Genomic DNA, 25,424 nt, shown 5'->3' on the forward strand with positions numbered 1-25,424 from the left:
ACAAAATATAATATTTCTGGAAAATAAAAATTCTACAAAATAATGATTTGTGTCCTGAAAATGTATCCTGCAGGTAAGTTAGATATTACTACACAGAACTAAGAGGAGTAGACATGCATGGTGTATTATAAAAGGTTCAACTAGAATGCTAAAATTTTTCCAAGTAAGTAAGCTTTTTTTCTAATTTGGCCATATTTGTGGTTGGTTTAATTTTAAATATAATGTCTTTACAGAGGTTTGTCTCCTGCAGAAGCAGAATTTAATTACCTGAACACAGCACGTACCTTAGAACTCTATGGAGTTGAATTCCACTATGCAAGGGTAAGTAAAGAGAACTAATTTGATGTTGTTGAGTTAGGCTTCGTTTACTCAGTATGAAAGTTTTTATTTAATGTGCTGTTAGGATTAAGCAAATGGAATAACTAGTGAGTGCCGCCAGCATAGTTGCACTGAATAGAAGTATTTTCACAATCACTTAAGATTTAATACCTGAAGAGAGGAGGAATGGTTGAAGTGGTTTTTTTCATGTTATTTTTCTTCAAGCTAGTGTTCTACGTTATAAAGGTGATTTTTGCAGACCATAAGAGATAATAAAACTATATAGAAAAAGTAGAGTTTTTTGCATTCATTATCATTATAAAAGATGCTTTCACCTCAGTGAGGCTTGTGTTGTTTTCATCATTTGGTGACATCATTATAAATTTTTATTTATAAAGCACAGAATGAAATATATTAACATACTTTGGTTGTGTTTCTCCTTTGCCACAAACCCCTTTATTAAGATGGATTTTACAGTCATTGGCTTCTACACAGCACTCTATAACAACTTCTTTATCGTGTCAAACTTTGCTGCTTCCAGAAACCCTTTTCTGCTGTTGTAGACATATTTCTAAGTGGCAATTCTTCATTTGTGTGTCTCTAACTAGATTGCTGTCATGATCTCTTCATCAAGAGGTTATAGTCCTTTAGAAGTACCTGGAGTACAGCTTTTCTACATGACCAGTGAAAAGTGGAATTATGGGTAATCACTGGTTGAATTGGTAATAGGTTTTATATTCTCTTGGGACAGATTGCTAAGCCTAATAAGAATAACAGCCTAAAAGGGAGTTACGTTTTCCTTAGATAGATATTTTAAATTTATTTTAATGTACACATTCAGTGTTCTGTTCTATGAAGTGGTTTTATTGTTGAGGGCCTCACCTGACCATGTTCTTCAAGAGAGGAGTATTCTTACATTTCACGAAGCTCTGTCAAGCCCTTCTTTAAAAAACCAAATGACTTGCTTTCCTCACCTGACTGTATCTGGTAATTCTGAATGCTTGTAACTTGGTAATCTGTCTGATTCCTATTAAAATGTGTAGGTAAGGCTCTCTTGAACTTTTTGTTTTCTTTAAAATGTGCTCCATCCCCCCTCAACCCTGTTTGGGGGTTGTTATATTTTAACATAGTTCTCCAAAATGTAACATAGTGTTCAATATTTGTATAACTCGACTTTGATTTTTTATCATTATAAAGTTTAAAACTGTGGAGCTTTACATATGTGAAGTAAACTATGGTTAACAATAAAAAGACCACTAGGGGCTCCTTGGTGGCTCAGTGGTTTAAGCCTCTGCCTTAGGCTCAGGTCATGATCTCCAGGTCCTGGAGAGTTGGAGGTCCAACTCTCTCTGCCTGCCTCTCTGTCTACTTGTGATCTCTCTGTCTGTGAAATAGATAAATAAAATCTTTTAAAAAAAATTACTAAATTCAGTCATTTTAGTTCTTAGCCGTTTTGTAAAGGTAGCGTACTTTGGTGTCTGATCTCACTGATTGCTATCAATGAAGTACAAAGAGTGTTAATACTTTTTTTTTTAATTTAAGTGACATGCTGGATCTCATACATAATTAACCATGTTATTTATTGATTTGATTAAGGATTTTTTGTTTGATTTGATTGAGGATTTGATTAGGATTTTTGTTGTTGTTTATATTATTAGAATATAAAACCCTTTCTATGAAGGCCATAAATGTAGAGTAACATTAAATTAATTTAAATTTTAAGTAATCAAAGGTATTTAGAAATGTATTTGTACAGGGACACCTGGGTGGCTCAGTGGGTTAAGCCTCTGCCTTGGGCTCAGGTCATGGTCTCAGGGTCCTGGGATTGAGCCCCGCATCGGGCTCTCTGCTCAGCAGGGAGCCTGCTTCCTCCTCTCTCCCTGCCTGCCTCTCTGACTACTTGTAATCTCTATCAAATAAATAAATAAATGTATTTGTACTGATAAAAAATGCCAGGAAAGGATGTTTTTGTTGTGTGTGGATACCAAGAACTCAAGAAGAAAACATGCAGATGTTCATTGAATGTGAAGGGGAATTTTACAGCACCCTGAACAAAAAGGAAAAGGGAAAAAAAGTGGAAGGGAGAGTAAATATAAAGAGAATACTTCAGTTTTAATTCACTGTCACAACAGAAAGTGTGTTTGAAATAATATTTTATTTGGAAAAATTAGGTAAGATGTTTTCTGACTGCTTCAAAATGTAGATTGAAAATCAGAAAGTAGAACAAGTTATTTATAGCAATCTTCAAAATACAAACAGGATTTAGAGCATTCATTGAGGTGGGTCTGATAGGTCCCTTCCACGGTGTTGGTGCAAAGAGTTGCTTAGTGAGCAAAACATCAATTATTCCTGCCCTCATGGAGCTTGCAGGATGGTGGGAGAGAAAGAAATGGAGCATGTATTGACAATTAAATATGTGAAGACATGAAGGGAAAAGTACAGAATACTATGGGATTATATGACAGAATATCTAATCCAGCCTGGGAACAAAGAGTAGGGAAGGCTTTTTAGAAGAAGTATTTTATTGAAGCCAGAAGAATGAATAAGAATTAGCCAAGAGAGTGGTTTTCACTGTGGACCATCAGTATGAATAAAGACCTGAAATCAATAGAGATCATGGCATATTTGAGAAAATAAGAACATTTTGTATATCTAGAAGATTATGAATAAGGGGAAAGGAAATGTAGAGGAAAAAGAAGAATGAAAACTTCAGGATAAAAAGAAGAAAAAGATTTGGGGGGAGAAAACAGGGTATTTTGTTTTTTAAAATAGTATATTTGGGTTTTGGTTTTGTGTGTGTGTGTATGTGTATGTGTGTGTGTGTTGTGTAAGTTTTAGCACATGTGTCGATTCATGTAACTACCACCACATAGTCCATTACCCCAAAATCTTGCTTGTGCTACTCCTTTGTAATCTAACCTCCTGTCCCCGATCCCTGGCAACCACTGGTCTATTCTCTGACTTTATAGTTTTATCCTTTCCGCCATGTCTCATAAACGGAATCCTTTGTTATGTAAACTTCTGAGACTGGTTTTTTACAGTAATATATTTGAGATTTATCCAAGTTATTATGTATTTCAGTAGTTAATTCCTTTTTGTGTGTAGTCATTCACCCATTGAAGAACATCTGGATTTTTTCTGGTAGTTGTGTTTTGTTTTTGTTTTTTATTAATAGACTACTGCAGAAAATTCATTTACACATTTTTGTGTGGATTTAAGTTCTTATTTCTGTAGGGTAAAAACCCCATAGTAGGGTTGCTGGGTCATATGGTAAGTGTCTATTTTGCTTTATATGAAACTGCCAAATTGTTTTCCAGAGTGTCTGAACCACTTTGTATCCCTATTAGCAATATTTGTAAGTTCCTGTTATTCACATCCTTTTTGATATGTGGTGCTGTCCATTTTGTTTTGTTTCTTTGTAAGCTTTTCTAATAAGTGTGTTTTATCTTATTGTGGATTTACTTTGCATTTCTTTAATGACTAATTATGTTGAGTATTGTATCTTTGATGAATGTCTATTCAGATGTTTTGCCCATTATTTAAGTTCATTGTTTCTTTTCTTGCTCTTGTTTTTTTAAAACTATATATTCTAGATACACTTTTTTTAAAAAAAGATTTTATTTATTATTTATTTGAGAAACAGAGGTAGTGAAAGAGAGCACCAGCAGGGAGGAAAGGGGAAAGCAGGCTCCATGCTCAGTGTGGAGTTCAACATGGAGCTTGATCCCAGGAGCCAGGGGATCATAATCTGAGCCAAAGGCAGATGACTTAAACAACTGAGCCACCCGGGTGCCCCTACATATACTTTTTTGATGGATGTGTGATTTGCAAGTATCTTTTCCCCCACTCTTTGATTTGCCCATTCCCTTAATAGTGTCTTTCACAGAGCAAACGAAAGTGATAGATTCTTATGTTACTTATTCAATCACTGATAGAACAGTCTACCCAAGTTTTAGGCTTCATTGTGAATATCTTATTTCCATAGGTATTTGTAATAATGAGGAAAATAATTCTACTGAAAAATAAATTTTGCCCATTAAAGTTCAAGAAGATGATGCTATTTTGATTATTTATTCATTCTGTGAATATTTATTGAGCACCTTCTATGTTGCAAGTCCTGTTTATAGCTACACCATGGGTACAGCAGTGAGTGAGGCAGATAAAACCAAACCCTTACTGGGGCGCCTGGGTAGCTCAGTGGGTTAAGCCGCTGCCTTCAGCTCAGGTCATGATCTCAGGGTCCTGGGATCGAGCCCCGCATCAGGCTCTCTGCTCAGCAGGGAGCCTGCTTCCCTCTCTCTCTCTCTGCCTGCCTCTCCATCTACTTGTGATTTCTCTCTATAAAATAAATAAATAAAATCTTAAAAAAAAAAAAAACAAAAAAAAAAACAAACCCTTACGATGCTTGCATTCTGTTGGGCAGAACAGATTATAAAGTAATTGAGTACATCAGAATACAATAGCAGGTGTTCTGTGGGAGTAAAGTTCAGTAACGGGCAAAATACCAGTCTGTACTGATAGAAGTAAGAATAGCAGTCACTCCTGGAAGGGTTTTATTAGCTGGGAGGCTCATGAGGGAGCCCTCTTGGATTTTGAAAATGTGTGTATTAGTTTGTCATGGTTACAAAGATGTGTGTGTGTATATGTATATGTATACATGTAAACTTCTGGGTTGCACATTTAAGATATGTACATTTTACTATATATACATTATACTCAATTTTCTTTAGTTAACTGAATAAATAATAGATGGTAATAGCTGCTATGGAGAAAAATTACCTGAGAAAGGGGATTGAGACAACCAGAAGTAGGGTATCAGTGCCACCCTCACTGAGAAGATTAAACAAAAGGTATAATGCATATACCTAGGGGAGAGGAAACATCAGTCATAGATCATGAAATAGGTTGCTTAGCAGTTCAAGGAACAGCAGAGGTGAATATAATCTTTAATCACTTCCTTTTCTTAGATTCCATCCTTTAGAATATTTATATAGATGTTTTAATTAATGTGTTTAAGGATTTTTATTACAATATTGTTTGTAATACTAAAAAATTAGAAACACTCTGAATGAACAAAAATGGTTAAGAAATTATGACAAGGGCACCTGGGTGGCTCAGTGGGTTAAACCGCTGCCTTCGGCTCAGGTCATGATCTCAGGGTCCTGGGATCGAGTCCTGCATCGGGCTCTCTGCTCAGCAGGGAGCCTGCTTCTCTCTCTCTCTCTCTCTCTCTCTGCCTGCCTCTCCGTCTACTTGTGATCTCTCTCTGTCAAATAAATAAATACAGTCTTTAAAAAAATAAAAAGAAATTATGACAAATCCATATTTTGGAATAATATGCAGCAATAAAAATTGATGAGTTAGAGGTATATAGATATGAAAAGATGTCTATGAAATGCTAAGTGCAAAAGAAAAATTGTAGAATTATATATCCTAGTTTTGATTAAATTGTGTAGTTATATATAATATGTATTTTTTTAATAAACATAAAGATCTTAAAGAGTATACATCTCAAAGTATCTCTGGGGGATGAGACAGAGAAGGTGAGGGATGTTCATTGACTTCTTGATATTTCTATATTATTTTTGAAATATTTTGTAATTATAAATGATTAAGGGAATTATTTTAATAGCTGCCCCATAGGACTTAAAATTAATGTTGCCCCCATCCACAGTACATAAAATTTTAGTGGGACTGAGTTACTTTACTCTTAACATGTGACAATACACAGGTTGGAATACTAAGTAGTCCTAGCTGTTTAGATTATGTTTACAACAGGAGTCTCCAAAGGAAAGGAGGGATGGCTCTTAACAGGGGAACATGAAATGAACAATTGAGGATGTGGAAAATACTAGAAGATCTATTCATATTGGAAATCTCATCCTTTCACATTGCTATTTTTTTAATCTTTTCTAAAATAGAACAGAACTACAAGTATGTACTATATTTTAGTGAACATCTGCAAGTCAGGCGGTAGATTTTTTAAAATTTTATTTATTTATTTGAGAGCAAGAGAGAGAGAGAGAGCACGAGCCGGGGAGAGGAGCAGAGGGAGAAGCTGGGAGCCTGATGGTGGGACTTGATCCCAGGACTGAGGAATCATGACCTGAGCCAAAGGCAGAGGCTTAACTTAGCCACCCAGGCGCCATAGGCAGTAGGTTTTAGCCAGCCATTTCAGAAACACTCTTTGAGCCCTCTCCCAGTAACAGCCTCTTCCCTAATTGTATTTTTTTTTTTTTATGGTTTTATCACCCAAGTGTGCCTTCCTAGATAATACAACTTGGTTTTGCATTTTTTTTTTAAACTGGTAGCTTTAAATCTGTTAATCCTTCCTTTCTTAAAATTTTCTTGTGAAAGAATTTGATCATTTCACCTTCAATTTCTTATTGTGTGGACTTTACTAATCATATATTCATGGTATAATTCAACATGTTCTGCTATTCTGTGTAGTTCATTTAGGTTGCAGCTTGATCAAGAGGCATGTTTGGAATTAGACTGATCCGTTTTTTGTATTATTTTGTGAGGAGGTACATAGCGTCCAGTTTTCCCTTTTTTAGTGTTAACAACCATTGATGTTCAGTGCCTGGATCCATTAATTCACTGGAGGCAGCAAAACAGAAAATCTTAATTCTCTTTTTGTTTTTACTTATTCATTGGGATGTTTTATAGGGAGTTCCTTCCCTTCTTTTACTCTTTGATTACCCAGTAGCACAGTTCGTATAAGAAAAGCAGGGAAAAGTGTTACTTGATTCTTTCCTATTTGCTGAGTTTTCAGGCTAGTGAATTGGTTCCCTCCCATCCTTAGATATATACAAATACATTTTAAAAATAGTATCGTTTCTTCATAGATTAAATATTTTTAACAGGTTTCAGTATTTTACCATCTTTTTCCTTATTGAAGCTCAGATTATCCCTTCTTGTCACTTTGTTCTTTTGATCCTTTAGTCCTTTTGACGTGACCTTTGTAGTCAGCTTCCATGCTATCTAGTATTTTAAGATGTTTCAGGCTCATTTTATCTATTTACTGCCATAGACCAGGAATTAGCTATTTCTTCAAGAAGTCCTTGTTTGTTTTAATGCAAAATGATATTTTAAAAATCTCAATCTGACTGATAAGAATGTTCATTCCTATAGTTTGTCATTATTTCTGTGCTGTTTAAGTCTACAGAGTTGGAATCTTTGTTTCTACAAACCTATATTGAGATACACAGAATATTTTAATTCTTAGAGGACCCAAGGGATTCCAGAATTAGAATATTCCACAATTAATTATGTTTTCATCGCACATTACACTTAAAGCTATAATTTTAATATCACCATATCATTTATTACTGAAATGGTTAAAAATTTCCCCCAACTTTTTGTGGTTGCTTTAAATTTACATTGTCAAGTCATATAGCCACTGCATATTGTGATCTCTCCCTTTTAATCATTATTTAACCTAAGTTCCATAGGTAACTATATCTATAAAGCTCATTATAAGTATTTATAATCAGGGATTATATGAAACATTTCCTCTAGTATTGTGCCTAAGTAAGTATAAGGATATTACCATCAGTAATCAATTGAGAAACACTTACTTGAGAACCAGGCTCTGTGAGGAATGTAAAATTATATAATGGTTCGTTGATGCTCAGAGTATGACCACAGACTGGCGATGATCTATGAACTAGTTATTACTAGTCCATGATAAGTACAGAAATTGAGAAACCTTTGTAGTATTCTGACACCAACTGTATGATCACTGAAGTTTTTAGAAGTATTAATACCTGAAAGGTTAGAAATTTATTTATTTTTTTTAAAAGATTTTATTTATTTATTTGACAGAGAGATCACAAGTAGGCAGAGAGGCAGGCAGAGAGAGAGAGGGGAACCAGGCTCCCTGCTGAGCAGAGAGCCCGATGCGGGACTCGATCCCAGGACCCTGGAATCATGACCTGAGCCGAAGGCAGCGGCTTAACCCACTGAGCCACCCAGGCGCCCAAGATTAGAAATTTAAACAAACAAACCTAACTGGCCCTTTCCCACAGGTAGTTTACCGTAGGCAGTCCTTTATATATATATACTATCCCAGCCATTGTCACATAGCTGACTGTATTTATGTGTTTCAGATGAGTGGTTTAAGAAACAGATAAATATCCAGGTGAGAAACTTGTAGATACGGGCTAATGAAATTTTCACAGAGAAGATGGTCTCCATCTGGTTTAGTTTGATGTGTCAGAGAGACATGAAGAAGTCATGGGAACTGTATTAATGAAATATGTAGTTACGTGTACACAGGACATCCTGCAACTGGCCTGTTAGGAAAAGACAGTTTTTAACTGGTTGGAAGGGGGAGATAAAATGGGATGAGATGGTTGTTTAAAGACCTTCAGTGCCAAGCTAAATAGCTAAGACTTCCTACTGATGATAGCAATCATTGTTTTTTCTTTTTCTTTTTTTTTTTTTTAAATAAATTTTATTTATTTGTCAGAGAGCAGGGAGAGTGGCTGGTGGAGGGAGAAGGAGGCTCCCCACCCAGCAAGGAGCCTAATATGAGATTCAGCCCCTGCCCCCCGGGGTCACGACCTGAGCCAAAGGCAGATGCTCAACTGACTAAGCCACCCAGGCATCCAGGATAAGTTAAATAAATCCATTCATTTAACTTATGAGTACAGTTGACCCTTGCACAACACAGAGTTTCCAAGTGTTAGCCCCTTACTTCTTCCACCAGTACAGCCAGAAATCTTCATATAATTTCTGATTCCCCCAGAACTTTCTCTTTTTTTGAAAGATTTTATTTATTTTATTTGACAGATTGAGAGCACAAGTAGGCAGAGTGGCAGGCAGAGGGAGAGGGAGAAGAGGCTCTCTGCTGATCAGGGAGCGCAATACGGGGCTCAGTCCCAGGACCCTGGCATCATACCTGACCTGAAGGCAGCTGCTCAACTGACTGAGCCACCCAGCAGCCCCCAAAAACTTAATTATTATTTTTTTTATAAAGATTTTATTTATTCATCAGAGAGAGAGAGTGAGAGCGAGCAGAGGCAGACAGAATGGCAGGCAGAGTTAGAGGGAGGAGCAGGCTCCCTGCCGAGCAAGGAGCCCGATGTGGGACTCGATCCCAGGACGCTGGGATCATGACCTGAGCCGAAGGCAGCTGCTTAACCAACTGAGCCACCCAGGCGTCCCCAAAAACTTAATTATTAATAGCCAACTGCTGACCCAAAGCCTTACTGATAACATAGTCGATTAACACACATTTTCAATGTTATATGTATGTATTATATACTATGTTCTTAAAATAAACTAGAGAAAAGAAAATGTTACTAAAAAAATCATGAAGAAAAAATACATTTACAGGACCGTATTGATAAGTGTATTCTGTTTATAAGATGATGTGTCAGTACCTACATCAACTTAAAGATATGAAACGCTAAATGTATTACTGACACTAGACATCAAAAATGAAAAGTTAATGTGAAAAAGAAATTCATAAGGTGTAATGATTCAGATATTAATAATGAAGTAGCAGTATGGATGCTATATGGTAGTGTAGCCTATATACTAATGAATGAATCCTTTTAAAATGTTTATGGCATATAGTATTACAGTTATAGTCCTAATACAATATGGGAAACATTGTTAATTTTAAAAAATCTCCTTACCTGTGATGACAGGCTGAAACGCAGTCTCTCCAATTATGAGAGAAAGAGGCATACTGCACAGTAATGTAATTTTTTGAAAGCAAAGTTATAAAACATTGAGAAAGCTGAGGCTCCTGGGTGGCTCAGTTGGTTAAGCGACTGACACTTGATTTTTGGCCTAGGTCATGATCTCAGGGTCCTGGAATCAAGCCCCCCATTCAGTTCTGTGTTCAGCAGGGAGTCTGCTTATGATTCTCTCCCTTACCTCCCTCTGCTCATCCCCCACACATGTGCTCTCTGTCTCTTTCTGATAATTCTTTTAAAAAATTTTAAGAAACCTAACACCTCATTAACTTTATACTAAATACTACTGAGTTTATTCTTATATAAGGATAGACTATCCACTTCCATACGAGTCTTGAGCTTGATGTTCTGCAGGCAGATACTTAGACATTGTTGATGATGATGACACAGAAATATATAGTTCTTGCTGTGCAGTTAGATTTCTGCACAAAGATACCCACACACAGATATAATAGATAAGTTTACTAACTGAATGGCATGATGATTATTTACTATTCATTAATTGGAAGTTAATTGTCATAAGGTCTTTATCCTTGTCATCTTCATGCTGAGGAGGAAGGTGAGGGTTTGGTCTTACTGTCTTAGAGATAGAAGAGGTGTAAGAAGTGGAGGAGGTGGAAGGGAGAGGCAGGAGAAGCAGGCACACTTGGTGTAACGTAATGGAAATGCATTGTAATTTCTGACTTATTCTTTTACTTTTTCATTTCTCTAAAGAAGTTGAGGGTACTAATTCTCCTTTCACTGTTTTCATTTTATTGCTCATATCATAGAAGGGCCCGTGTTGTAAAAGAACTCAAAAGCAGTCTTAAATAATCAGAACTCTTCTACCAGATTTTCAAATATCAGTTCATTTGCTGCACTGTTTCTTCTTCCTCATCATCTGGCACTGGTTTGGAAGCACTCAACCTCTACTCAAGTCATCTACTGGTAATCTTGTGATATGTTGTCTGTTAGCTCTTGAATTTCTTCATAGGTCCATAGCATGAAACCTTTCACTATCCATCATTTTGCCATATCTGCAATCTCTCTCATGATTTTCTTTACTGGCTCTGTTGTAAATTCTATAAAGTCATGCACAGGTGGTATCTGGACAGTTTTCTCCAGGAATTTTTTTACTTCGGGCTTGATGGCTTTCACAACCTTTTTTATAACAATGGCACCCTCAATAGTGTGAGCTTTCCAAAGTTGTATGATATTCTACCAGGATTCTTTCCTGTGGCATGGACAATCCTTTCCATAGAGACCATGTGTAATGAGCCTTACAGGTCCTTATGACCCCCTGACCTAGGGGCTGAATTAGAGATGTTGTGTTTGAGGGCAAGTAGAATACTTTGATATCCTGGGTATTGTCCGATATCAAAAGAACTTCAAAAGGCAGTCCCTTACAGGCAAATTACTTTCTTAATTGAGGAACAAAGCATTGATGGAGCCAATCTAGAAAATGAATTCTCGTTGTCCAGGCCTTCTTGTACAGCCAAAACTGGCAGATGGTATTCATCTTTTCCCTTCAAATGTGGAAGGTTAGCAGCTTTATAGATATAGGCAGTCCTAATCAAAAACCCAACTGGATCTGCACAAAACAGACTTAGTCTGTCTTTTTCTGCTTTAAATCTATAGGCTTGCTTCTCTTCCTTACTAATAAATGCCACAGCTGAGGACCTTAGTGTATGGTACATATCAAGCAGTTCAGCTTTTTCCTTGTAATGTCATGATTTTCTTTGCTTCTTGGGAACACTTCCAGCATCACTAAGTAGCACTTTGTATGGGTCCCATGATGTTACTGGAGGTTTACAGTACTCCACTAAACACATTGAAAAATAAGCAACAACTACGAGAGATCATTTTTACTGCTATGTGCAATTTTTTGACGAGACGGAACTGCTCACGCAGAGATGATTAGTGTCACACAGTTTTAAGCAGGTACTGGCAACACTTGTGCTCACCACAACAGCAACAGGAGGCTATGGAATTATTACAGTAATGCAGTGTGTACTGTAGTAAATAATGTACAGTTCTGATTACATACTGTATCTTTACATTTGTTTACATTTCTCTTCAACTGTAATGGTGCCATGTAAATCTCCAGAAGTTTTGGTAAATTTTTCCAATAGATTCATGTGTGTTTTATGATAAATGATAAAGTAGACTAGTATCTACATATATTTTATGCATCATGACATACCTTTTAAAAAAATTTTTTTGGTATTTCTAGACTATGGTTTGTCTTTAGGTTTTTTGAAATTGTTGAAAATCTCCAAAAATTTTTCAAATATATTTATTGAAAAAAGTCTGCATATAAGTAGACCCACAGAGTTCAAACCTGTGTTGTTCATGGGTTAAGTATACAGGGCACTTTTGTACACCTAAGAATACAATAGTGGAAAAAACAAACACCCTAAACTTTGCTACTTAGGTTCTAGTGAAGAAGAGTTAAAAAAAAAAAAAACAAAACAGATCAAACAAGGCAATTTATAATGTAATATTAGATTGTAGCAAGTGATAAAAAGAAAAGCAAAGATATTTTAAAATAAGGTGGTCATTGTGCATTTTCCAGTCCAATGGAATGAATAGCATTTGTGTCTATTAAGGGCATAAGACTTGTTTTGTTTGATTTTGCCTACTTCTGGCATCACCTTGGGAACTGCCACTTCAAATCTAAATAGCTATAATTAAAGATTTTGAGTTATTAATTTTTAATTATATTATAATGTATAATTTTATAGTATATAAATTATAACTGTAATTTAATTATTATACTAAATTAATAATTTAAGAATTATATATCTGAACATTTGTTTCCTTTTTTTAAAATATTTTTTTTCTCTCTCTTTTTTTTTCTTAATTTCTTTTGCACCACACTCAGTGCTCCGTGCAATACGTGCCTCTTTAATACCCACCACCAGGCTCACCCAACCCCCTACCCGCCTCCCCTCCAAAACCCTCAGTTTGCTTGTCAGAGTCCACAGTCTCTCATAGTTTATCTCCCTCTCCAGTTTCCCCCAGTTCACTTCTTTCCATCTCCCACTGTCCTCCATCCTCCATGTTATTCCTTATGCTCCACAAGTAAGTGAAGCGTATGATAATTGACTCTCTCTGCTTGACTTATTTCACTCAGCATAATCTCCAGTCCCATCCATATTGATACAAAAGTTGGGTATTCATCCTTTCTGATGGAGGCATGATAATCCATAGTATTTATGGACCACATTTTCTTTATCCATTCATCTGTTGAAGGGCATTTTGATTCTTTCCACAGTTTGGTGACTGTGGCCATTGCTGCTATGAACATTGGGGTACAGATGGCCCTTTTCACTACATCTGTATCTTTGGGGTAAATACCTGGTAGTACAATTGCAGGGTCATAGGGTAGCTCTATTTTTAATTTCTTAAGGAATCTCCAAACTGTTTTCCAAAGTGGCTGCACCAACCTGCATTCCCACCAACAGTGTAAGATTGAGATTATTCCCTGCATATTCTCAGACCACAATGCTTTGAAACTGGAACTCAACCACAATAAAAAGTATGGAAGGAATTCAAACACTTGGAAGCTAAAGACCACCCTGCTTAAGAATGTTTGGATCAACCAGGAAATCAAGAACTTAAAACGACTCATGGAAACCAATGAGAATGAAGGCACATCAGTACAAAACCTATGGGATATGGCAGATGAGGTCCTAAGGGGGAAATACATAGCCATCCAAGCCTCCCTCAAAGAAAATTGAAAAATCCAGAATACACCGGTTCTCTTTACACCTTAAAGAACTGGATAATTAACAACAAATTAAGCCAACCCCACGCAAGAAGGGAAATAATCAAGATTAGAGCAGAGATCAATGAGATAGAAAATAGAGATATAGTAGAACACATTGATGAAACTAGAAGCTGTTTTTTTGAAAGAATCAATAAGATTGATAAACTACTGGCCAAACTAATCCAAAAGAAAAGAGAAAGGACCCAAATTAATAAAATTACAAATGAAAAGGGAGAGATCATGACTAACACCAAGGAAATAGAAACAGTCATCAGAAATTATTATTAGCAGTTATATGCCAATAAGTTAAGCAACCTAGATGAAATGGATGCATTCCTGGAAACCTGGAAACTTCCAAAACTGAATCAGGAAGAAATTGACAACCTAAATAGACCAATATCTAGTAACTACATTGAAGAAGTGATCATAAACCTTCCCAAAAACAAGAGCCCAGGACCTGATGGATTCCCTGGAGAATTCTATCAAACATTTAAAGAAGAAATAATACCTATTCTCCTGAAGCTGTTTCAAAAAATAGAAACAGAAAGAAAACTTCCAGACTCTTTATGAAGCCATCATTACTCTGATCCCCAAACCAGGCAAAGACCCTACCACAAAGGAGAATTTCAGAACAATATCCCTGATGAATATGGATGCCAAGATTCTCAACAAGATCCTAGCTAGTAAGATCCAACAGTACATTAAAAAGATTATCTACCATGACCAGGTGGGATTTATCCATGGGATGCAGGGGTGGTTTAGCATTCACAAATCAATCAATGTGATAGAACAAATCAGTAGGAAAAGAGATAAGAGCCCCATGGTCCTCTGAATTGATGCAGAAAAAACATTTGACAAGTTACCGCATCCGTTTGGTCGCCTGGGTGGCTGAGTGGGTTAAGCCTCCGCCTTTGGCTCAGGTCATGATCTCAGGGTCCTGGGATCAAGACCCCCATCGGGCTCTTTGCTCAGCAGGGAGTCGGCTTCCCCCTTTCTCTCTTCCTGCCTCTCTGCCTACTTGTGATCCCTCTTTCTCTCTGTCAAATAAATAAAATCTTAAAAAAAAAAAAAATACCGCATCCATTCCTGATTAAAACCTTTCAAAGTATAGGGATAGAGGGAACATTCCTTAACTTCATAAAATCGGTCTATGAAAAACCTACAGTGAATATCATCCTCAATGGGAAAACCTGACAGCCTTCCCTTTGAGATCAGAAACACAAGGATGTCTGCTCTTGCCACTGTTGTTCAACATAGTACTAGAAGTGCTAGCAACAGCAATCAGACAACAAAAAGAAGTAAAAGATATTCAAATTGGCAAAGAAGAAGTTAAACTCTCTCTTTTTGCAGATGACATGATACTTTATATGGAAAACCCAAAAGACTCCACCCCCAAACTACTAGAACTCATACAGCAATATAGCAATGTGGCAGTATACAAAATCAGTGTACAGAAATCAGTTGCTTTCTTATACACTAACCATGAAAATATAGAAAAAGAAATGAGAGAATCAATTCCATTTGCTATAGCACCAAGAACCATAAGATACCTGGGAATAAACCTAACCAGAAAGGTAGAGGATCTGTACTCGAGCTACTGAACACTCATGAAAGAAATAGAAGAAGACACAAAAAGATGGAAGAGCGTTCCATGCTCATGGATTAGAAGAATAAAAATTGTTAAAATGTCTATACTGCCTAGAGCAATCTATACTTTCAGTGCCATCCTGATCAAAATTCCACTGGTATTTTTCAAAGAGCTGGAACATTTGTATGGAACCAGAGGAGACCCCAAATTGCTAAGGAAATGTTGAAAAAGAAAAACAAAACTGGGGACATCACATTGCCTGATTTCAAGCTTTACTACAAAGCTTTGATCACCAAAACAGCATGGTACTGGCACAAAAACAGACACATAGACTAGTGTAACAGATTGTAGAGCCCACGTGTGGACCCTTAACTCTATGGTCAAATAATCATTGACAGAGCAGGAAAAAATATACAGTGGGGAAAAGTCTCTTCAATAAATGGTGCTGGGAAAATTGGACAGCTATGTATAGAAGAATGAAACTCAACCATGTCTGGTCCATTGATTATATACCTTCAAGTGTTATAGGTTGTTATCATGTATCTTCTCCCATGTCTTATGAGATTGGGAGCAGAAGAAGCAATACGAGCATATATTAAGCCTGCCATTTTGGCTCAAACTTCTAATTGGTGTTCCTTAAAAAATTATTTAAGTAGAAATTATTGAAACTACATTTTAGAGGATTTTTTCCTGAGGGACACAATTATAAAAATGTTAATTATAATGTCATCAAGTAGTTCTCTCTTCTAAGCATATGAATAGATAAGGGGTAAAAGCATTATTGCTGTATTAGCTTACCTATAGAATCTTTTAGCCATTAGCAAAACTATTTCAAAGTTGGTTAGCATCTGAGAAGAGAATTTAATTCTATTCATTTTTTTAGTAGTGCAGGTTAGCTATTCAAGTTGAATCAGTTATCATGAAAACTCTCTTTCCTCAAAGCATAGTTCAAATTTTCTTTTTTGGAATTTGTTTCAAACTCTCCTTTAGTAGTTCCCTACTATATATACTGCCGTGATGTTTTTGTTGTATTATATTAGTTATATGACTTATCATTATATTGGGAATCTTGTTTTATTACAGGTTACACTCTACCAAACTCTGAACTTCTCCATGTTTTTTTCACTTTTGCAGTCCTGGCACTATATTTACATAGTAAATGTCAGAATAGCTTTGGAAATGGAAAAATGTGTATTAGCTCTTCATTCTACAAGATGAAAAGTCTTTCAATTCCTTGTCTTAAAACTCAGTTTCAGTTTTAAGATATGGAAAATCGTAAGATCATTTTTACTTTGGATTAATAAATTTTAATAATGCAACATTTAAGTTTGATGTGAAATAGGTTCTTTGTTTTTATGAGCTAACAATTACCATATGGGTTTATAAATATTATGCAATTATGTGCTGACTTTGAAAATGTTATATTGTGTTAGAAAAACTTACCCTATTTTTAAAATATATATATATGTGTGTATATATATATATATCTTTAACAAGAAAAGCCCAGTATTTTAGATTTGTCATTTTCTTTTTTTGAAGGATCAAAGTAACAATGAAATTATGATTGGAGTGATGTCAGGAGGAATTCTGATTTATAAGAACAGGGTACGAATGAATATCTTTCCATGGTAAGAACTTCCATCAATACTTATGCTTTTACCATTTTATTACCAAGTATAATAATCCATATTAAAGAAGGTGATTGTTGGGGTGCCTGGCTGGCTCAATCAGAGGAGTGTGGCGCTCTTGATCTTGGTCAAAGTCTTGATCTCTATACCCACGTGGGGTATAGAGATTACTTAAATAAAACTTTAAAAATGGAGAAGAAAGAAAGTGGTTGTTAAACTATATTAACGTTGCCATGCAACTTACCCCACCTCAGATGTACTAGAGAATACCAAAATAATTTAATTATTTATTTTAAAGTATGCATAATCCAGACAGTGCGGTATTTGTAGAGAATATTATTTCATGAATTTTTCTCTTAGAGAATCTCTGAATTTGTACTATAGTATAATAGCTAATACTATCATGTTTACTCTGTATCTTATACCATGTTGATTGCTTTAAATCAGTATTCCATCTAAGTGCTTTCAGTGGGGTGCTAGTTTATTAATTGGAACATGGGCATTGTTGCTGCATCTATGATCCACAATCACAGTGTTTTAAATTGGGGCTAGGAAAATATGGTGGCTCCTGGGGTTTAAAACTCATCTCTCTTCAGTTTTACTGCTGTACTATCCTTAGCATGTTGTCCTCATTGTCCAGGATGATTCATCTACTGTTACTTTTGTATCCCAGAGTGAGAAAAAAGGAGAAGTAGCATCTGCCACTTTCCTTTAGGGGATAAATTAAAAATCATAAAAATCACATCAGTCGTATGTCTTATATGAGTAGCTCTGGTTTTTTAAAATAAATGTAATGATTTTCTTTAGCAGGACAAATACAAAAGAAGTACATTATTATTAATGTGTTTCTCTAAGATACTTCCTTTTAAAAGATTTGGTCCTGATTTTTCACTATCAGATTTTTATCTAATAGATTTTTGTAATTAGTCACTTTCATAATACTTTATTAGAAATATGATAAATGACAGAAGCAATTATTGTGGAAAATAGTCACAGCTTTGTTTAAAAAATAAAGATAGATTTCCTAGGTAGGTCACAAAAACATATGAACCGTAAAATACAAAAAATGAAATGGCCATCAGACAGTTAAATACTTTTGCTCTTCAAAAGGTACTTTAAAGACAATGGAAAAACAAGACAGTCTCGTAAAATACGTATTTGATAAAGGACCTATTAAGAATATATAAAGAGCTTTCATAGCTCAGTAATAAGAAGACAGTCTGATTAAAAAGGATAGGCAAAATATTTGAATACACATTTCCACCAAAGGACATATACAGATGGCAAATGAGCACATGAAAAGATGTTCAGTCATCAGTGAAATGCAGATTAAACCACAGTGAACTACTGCTCACCCACAGAATAGCTCCAGTTAAAAAAAAAAATTGACAATACCATATGATGGCAAGAAGCAGAGCACCTGAAATCTCCTACATTCCTGGTGGGAGTGCAAACTAGAGTACCAGCTTTGACTAGCAGTTTCTTTTAAAGTTAAACCTAGATTTACCATGTAATCTAGCTTTCCTATATCTGGATGCTTACCCAGGTGAAATGAAAACCTAAATGGAAGAGATTTTTACAGTGGTGTTCATAGCTACATTATTTATAGCAACACAAAACAAACCTACAAATACTAGTTGGTGAAAGGATAAGCAAACTATGGTGTATTTCCACAGTGGAATACTGTTAAGCAGTAAAAAGAAAGAACTGTTAATACATCAAACTTTACAGATGACCTTGCTCTCAAAACTATGCTAAGTGTAAGAAGCCAGACACAAAAGACCACTTACTCTGTTTCTATATCTATGAAATTCTGGAAAACTCAAATTACAGAGATAGTAGTAGGCCAGTGGTTGCTAGGAACTGAAAATGGGAGGAGACAATTGACTGCAGAGGGACACCAGGGGAACATTTTGAGGTGATCAAATAGTATATGATGATTTTGGTGCTTGGTAGTTACATAACAATACATTTGTCAAAACTCTTTGAATTGTTCATTAAAATTGGTATATTTCGTTGTATATGTAAATAACACCTCTGTAAAGCCCATAAAAGAAAACTAACTATCACTTAATGTTGCATCTCACATCTTTTAAATGCTTAACTATGTAATTCAAACCCTGGTGTGTTCAGAGGATATAAAACAATTCAAGACATAGCCCCTGCCTATTATTGGATATGTAAAAATTAATTATAAAATTAATAATGATACGGGGCCCCTGGTTGGCTCAGTCCATTAAGCCTCAGCCTTCGGCTTAGGTCATGATCCCAGGGTCCTGGGATCGAGCCCTCCATCAGGCTCCCTGCTCACTGGGGAGACTGCTTCTCCCTCTCCCTCTACCTGCTGCTCTGCCTGATTGTGTGCACTCTCTCTCTCTCTATCTGGCAAATAACGAAATGAAATCTTTTTAAAAATTAATAATGATAGGAAAAAAATGTAATTAAAATCTTCAGAGAAGATAATTATCATCAGTTTTTACAACAGTAAAATGATAAATGCACATCTTTGACTTTAATATATTTCTGATTTTACTAAAGACAATTTAAAAAAATAAGTTACATTATATTTTACATTTTATATAAATGTCAAAATCTGAAAAAAAATCTTTTCAGGTCATGTGGATTTATTTATTTATTTATTTATTTATTTATTAATTAAAGATTTTATGTATTTATTTGACAGAGAGAAATCACAAGTAGATGGAGAGGCAGGCAAAGAGAGATAGGGAAGCAGGCTCCCTGCTGAGCAGAGAGCCCTATGAGGGACTTGATCCCAGGACCCTGAGATCATGACCTGAGCCGAAAGCAGCGGCTTAACCCACTGAGCCACCCAGGTGCCCCGGTCTTGTGGATTTAAATGACAGTGATGATCTGAAATTTTCTTTATTTTCAAAACCCTATATATTTTTTTTGTAATAATGTATATATATATATATTCCTTTTTTATTGCTACAAGGATTCTTTTTTTTTTTTTTTAATTTTATTTATTTATCTGACAGAGAGAGATCACAAGTAGATGGAGAGGCAGGCAGAGAGAGAGAGAGAGAGAGAGGGAAGCAGGCCCCCCGCTGAGCAGAGAGCCCGATGCGGGACTCGATCCCAGGACCCCGAGATCATGGCCTGAGCTGAAGGCAGCGGCTTAACCCACTGAGCCACCCAGGCGCCCTGCTACAAGGATTCTAAAAGAGTTTTTGACATACTGTGTTGGAAACACAAGGATTCGATCTCTCTAGTGGGGGTAGCTTTTTAATGGCTCTGTGATATTTGAGATTGTTTTTAAAGGGTGAATGGAAATTTCCTCAGTGAAAAAGAAAGTGTGGAAGAGGTATGTGTGGATTTAGGGAATTAAAGTAGAGGTAACAAGCATTTGCAGAGACCCAGTGGTTAGAAAGGGTATGGCAAATTGAGGAAATGATGAGCTATTTGGTTTCTCCTTTAGTTGTCTTTACTGAAGATAGAAGCAAAGGAATCAATTTAGGAAGATGTTGTGTAGAAGAGAAATTAGATTCAGATTGTGAAGGATCCCACATATTCTGTAAGGATTTGGCATATTGCTTTCTTGGTAAATATGCTTAGAACTAGTTTAATGTTGAGAAATGAAACTCACACTTTCTATGTCTTTATCATACAAGTTAGGTTTTTTTAAAAAAGGATGTGAATGTTTAAGATATTGATTGGAAAGTATATTTTGTTAATTTTAAATTATATTTCCAAGAGTTAAACTGAATAGATGAGATTTAAAGTTGGTAAAGCCACTATATTTGCATCATCATGGAACATAAGGGTTTCTTCTGATCCTGACTACTGGTGGCAGAACATACTACTACACTGCTAGGAATACTTAAAGGGTAATTGAATAACTCCCAGAGACTGAGCAAAGACTGGCTTGAGAGAAAAAAACTCTTAAAGGCCCAGCCTTACAAAGGACCCCACACTTTCATTAGTTTCACTACCACCTGGCACCTCACTGGGTTCCCAAATTGAATACTGTTGAAAAAGCTACTTATTTTCTGGAGGGGAAGGTGGGGTGAGCAGGGAATTAACCATTTTGAAATATGCTCAGAGCTTTCTCTTCTCCTTAGCAAAGGTCTGCCCTCAAGGAAATCTGTTTTACCCGAACTTAACCGGCATGGATTTTACCAGAGAATAACCAACGTGGGTTATTTCCAGCCTACGTTATACCTTTTGTGTCACCTAAGGAGAGGGTGAGCTGTAAAGCACTGAAGGTTATAACCAAGTAGCACAGACCACTAAACCACTGAGTCCTAATCATAAGTTGAAGAACAGTTTTTCCCCAACCTCTCACCTTATTGCCACATTAGCGTGGCTCCTGTATATAACAGGAAAATTCAACTTAAATAACTACAAGGCTCAGATTATTAAAGAAAGAGTCTCTAGAGAAACCTGAAGACAACAGGGGAGACAAAAACATGGAAACTAAAGGAAATAGTATCCTCAAACACATACCGCACAAACTGTTCCTTTGAAGACACAATAATTTAATTGGTTTAGTTTCTAAAGGATTCATGTCCTGGGGCATTGTGGAAAACAGTAGAGCAATGTGTTGGTAATTGTGGGTGTTTTACAGCTGGATATGTTTATTGAAAGAATGGGACGATTGGTACCACTGTCCTTTCAGGACTGCTGTCGTCATGCCTAAAGTTGTGCATTCCTGAAGAGCAGCAGCAGAAGTTTAACACTGGGGCCTGAGGGTGTAGATGGATTTCATGAAAAAATAATGCAGCTAGCAATAACAAGCTAGGGGCACGGTTGCAAATATCTTTTTGAATTAGTGTTTCTGTTTTCTTTGGGTAAATATCCAGTAATGGAATTATTGGATCATATGGTATCTCTATTTTTTAATTCTCTGAGGAACCTACATACTGTTTTCCACAAACTGGCAGCACCAACTTGCATTCCCACCAACAGTGCACAAGGTTTCCCTTTTTTCTATATTCTCACCAACATTTAATTCTTGTATTTCTGGTTTTAGGCTTTTGACTGGTATAAAGGGATGTTGAGTGTAATGTTAGTTATGGGTTTGTTGTATATGTCGTTTAGTATGTTGATCATACAGCCTGTTGAGGTTTTTTAACATGAAAAGGTATACTTTGTCAACTACTTTTTCTTCATCTATTGAGAAGATCATATGATTTTTATCTTTCATTTTGTTAAGGTAGCATGTCACATTTATTGATTTGCATGTGTTGAATTATCCTTGCATCCCAGAGACTAATTTTACTTGGTCATGGTGTATAATTTTTTTAATGAGTTCTTGAATTTAGTTTGGCAGAATTTTGTTGAGAATTTTTGCATCTGTGTTCAACCAGGGGTATTGGTATGTTTGTTGTAGTGTGTCCTTATCTGGCTTAGGTATTAGGTTGTTGCTGGCCTTGTAGAATGAGTTTGGGAGTCTACCTTTTTATTTGTTTGGAAGAGTTTGAGAAGGCTTAGCATTAATTCTTCTTTAAATATTTGGTACAATTTCCTAGTGAAGAAATCTGGCCCTGGAGTTTTCTGTGTTGGGAGGGTTTTTTGTTTTTGTTTTTGTTTTTAAAATTTTATTTATTTATTTGACAGAAATCACAAGTAGTCGGAGAGGCAGGCAGAGAGAGAGAGGGAAGCAGGCTCTCTGCTGAGCAGAGAGCCCGATGAGGGACTCGATCTCAGGACCCTGAGATCATGACCTGAGCCGAAGGCAGTGGCTTAACCCACTGAGCCACCCAGGCGCCCGGGAGGTTTTTGATTACTAATTCAATCTTCTTTCTTTCTTTTTTTTTTTTTTTAAGATCACTTTTTTTTGAAAGATTTTATTTATTTATTTGACAGACAGATCACAAGTAGGCAGAGAGGCAGGCAGAGAGAGGGAGGGGGAAGCAGGTTCCCTGCTGAGCAGAGAGTCCGACTTGGGGCTCGATCCCAGGACCCTGGGATCATGACCTGAGCCGAAGGCAGAGGCTTTAACCCACTGAGCCACGCAGGTGCCCCTCAATCTTCTTTCTTAATATTGGTCTATTCAGACTTGACTTCTTGACTCAGTCTTGGTAGGTTAAATGATTCTAGGAAATTATCCATTTCTTCTAGGTTATCTAATTTATTCACAGTAGTGTCATGATTCTCTTATTTCTGTAGTATCAGTTGTAATTTTTCCTCTGGGATTTCTGATTTTATTTATTTGAGTCTTTTTTTTTTTCTTAGTCTTGTTAAAGGTTTGTCAATATTGTATATCTTATTTTAAAAAAGCAAAGAAACAACTCTTAGTTTTGATCTTTCTATTGTTTTTTCTGATCTCCATTTCATTTATTTCTACTCTGATTGTTTTTATTATTTTCTTTCTTCTGCTAACTTTGAGCTTAACTTGTTCTTCTTTTTCTAGTTCCTTGAGGCGCAAAGTTAGGTTCTTCATTAGTGATCTAATTTCTTCCTAGAGGAAATCCTAGAATAACATGGATTTGAACTGCATAGGTCACTTGTATGTGGATTTTTTTGATAAATATAGATAAATACAGTGCTGTAAACAGTATTTTCTCTTGGGATTCTCTTAACGTTTTTTTTCTCTAGCTTACTTTATTGTAAAAAATAGTATGTCTTCCATAGAACATACAAACAAAATATCTGTTGATTGATTATATATTATTGGTAAGGCTTTTGGTAGATAGTAGGCTACTAGTAATTAACATGGATGGTGCCTCTAACCTCCACATTGTTCAAGGGTTAACGGTATATGCATCTATTGCTGTAAAGGTCCCTCTCAAAACTGCTTTTACAGAATTCATTCCATATGTTTTGTTATTTTATGTTTTGTTTGTTTCAAGATATTCTTGGGGGTTACCTTTTTCATTTCTCCTTTGGCCCATTTGTAGTTCAGGAGTGTGTTGTTTAGTTCCTACTTGTATGTAGTTTTTCTACCTTTCCTCATGTTGTTGATTGTGGTTTTCATAACATTGTGGTTGGGAAAAAAGATAGTTGGTTTGATTTCAGTCTTATTAAATTAGCTAAGACTTGTTTTGTGTCCTACCATATGATCTATCTCCTTGAGAATGTTCTATATGTACTTGAGAAGATGTGTATTCTGCTGCTGTTAGATTGAATGTTCTAGAGATGTCTTTTAGATCTATTTCATGTAATATATGGTTCAAGTCCGTTGTTCTCTTACGGAATTTCTGTCTGGATGATCTTTCCATTTTTGAAAGTGGGTTATTAATGTCTCTTGCTATTACTGTATGTGTCTTATTTCTCCATATCTGTTAGTATTTGTGGAATATGTTCCGGTGCTCTGATGTTGGGTACATATGTATTTACAATTATTATATCTTCTTTTTTTTTTTTTTTTAAAGATTTTATTTATTTGTCAGAGAGAGGGAGAGAGAGCAAGCAGAGGCAGAGGGAGAAGCAGGCTTCCTGCCGAGCAAGGAGCCCGATGTGGGACTCGATCCCAGGACGCTGGGATCATGGCCTGAGCCGAAGGCAGCTGCTTAACCAACTGAGCCACCCAGGCGTTCCTAGCCCATTGACATTTTAAAGGATTTTTGATATATTTGTATTAGTATCTGCCTTATTTGTTACTGTTTTCTATTTGTTGCCCTTGTTCTTTTGTTTCCATTTTTGTGTTTCACTCTTTTTCCTGCCATTCTTGTTTTCATTGAGCATTTTATATGATTTCATTCTCTCTTTTCCTAGCTTATTAGTTTTACTACTTTTATTTGTTTTTAGTGGTTGTTCTAGAGTTTGCAATTATATTTACATTAGTCTAAGTCTATTTTGAAATAATAGTATACTAATACCTTCCTCCTGTCCCTTGTATCATTGCTTTCAATCATTTCACTTATACATAAACATATATAAGTATATAATTGTGTATATATGATATGTACACAAACATACACAATTGTATACCTTTTTGCTTTTATTATTTCGAACAAACTTATATGTTAGATCAGTTAAGAATAAGAAAAATCTAATTTTTATTTTACCATCACTTATTTCTTCTTCAGTGTTTTTGCTTTCTTTATGTAGATTCAAGTTTCTGGCCTATATAATTTTTTTTCTCTTTTAACATTTCTTGCAAGGCAGGTCTCGTTCCAACAAATTCCCCCAATTTTTGAGAATTTTTTTTTCATTCATTCTTGAAGGATAATTTCACAGAATATGAAATTTGGGGGTGATGGTTTTTTTCTCTCAACACTTTACCCACTCTGCTCTCTTCCTGCTTCATGAGTTCTGAGAAGTTGGACTTAACTCTTCTTACCTTTCTTCCTCTGTAGGTAAGATGTTTTTTCCTCTGACTTCTTTCAACATGTTGCTCTTTATCTCTAATTTTCTGTAATGTAAAAATGTGATATACCTAGGTATGGTTTTTAAGGCATTTATCCTGCTCGTGTTCTCTAAGCTTCCTTCATCTGTGGTTTGTCATTTGATGTTAATTTGGG

At 35.9% G+C, this 25,424-nt stretch overlaps 1 protein-coding gene across 3 annotated transcripts in view; it reads left to right on the top strand.

The window, feature by feature from the left end:
• Positions 1–25,424, top strand: part of PTPN4 (protein tyrosine phosphatase non-receptor type 4) — a 209,411-nt gene that overhangs the window by 118,199 nt on the left and 65,788 nt on the right. For all 3 annotated transcript variants that reach the window (XM_044242627.1, XM_044242626.1, XM_044242628.1), the window contains 2 exons: positions 234–321; positions 16,907–16,995. In XM_044242627.1, coding sequence (XP_044098562.1) covers positions 234–321; positions 16,907–16,995 — 177 coding nt within the window. The remainder of the gene's footprint in view (positions 1–233; positions 322–16,906; positions 16,996–25,424) is intronic.

Source organism: Neovison vison, chromosome 3 (genome assembly GCF_020171115.1).
Source record: "Neovison vison isolate M4711 chromosome 3, ASM_NN_V1, whole genome shotgun sequence".
Lineage (NCBI taxonomy): Eukaryota > Metazoa > Chordata > Mammalia > Carnivora > Mustelidae > Neogale > Neogale vison.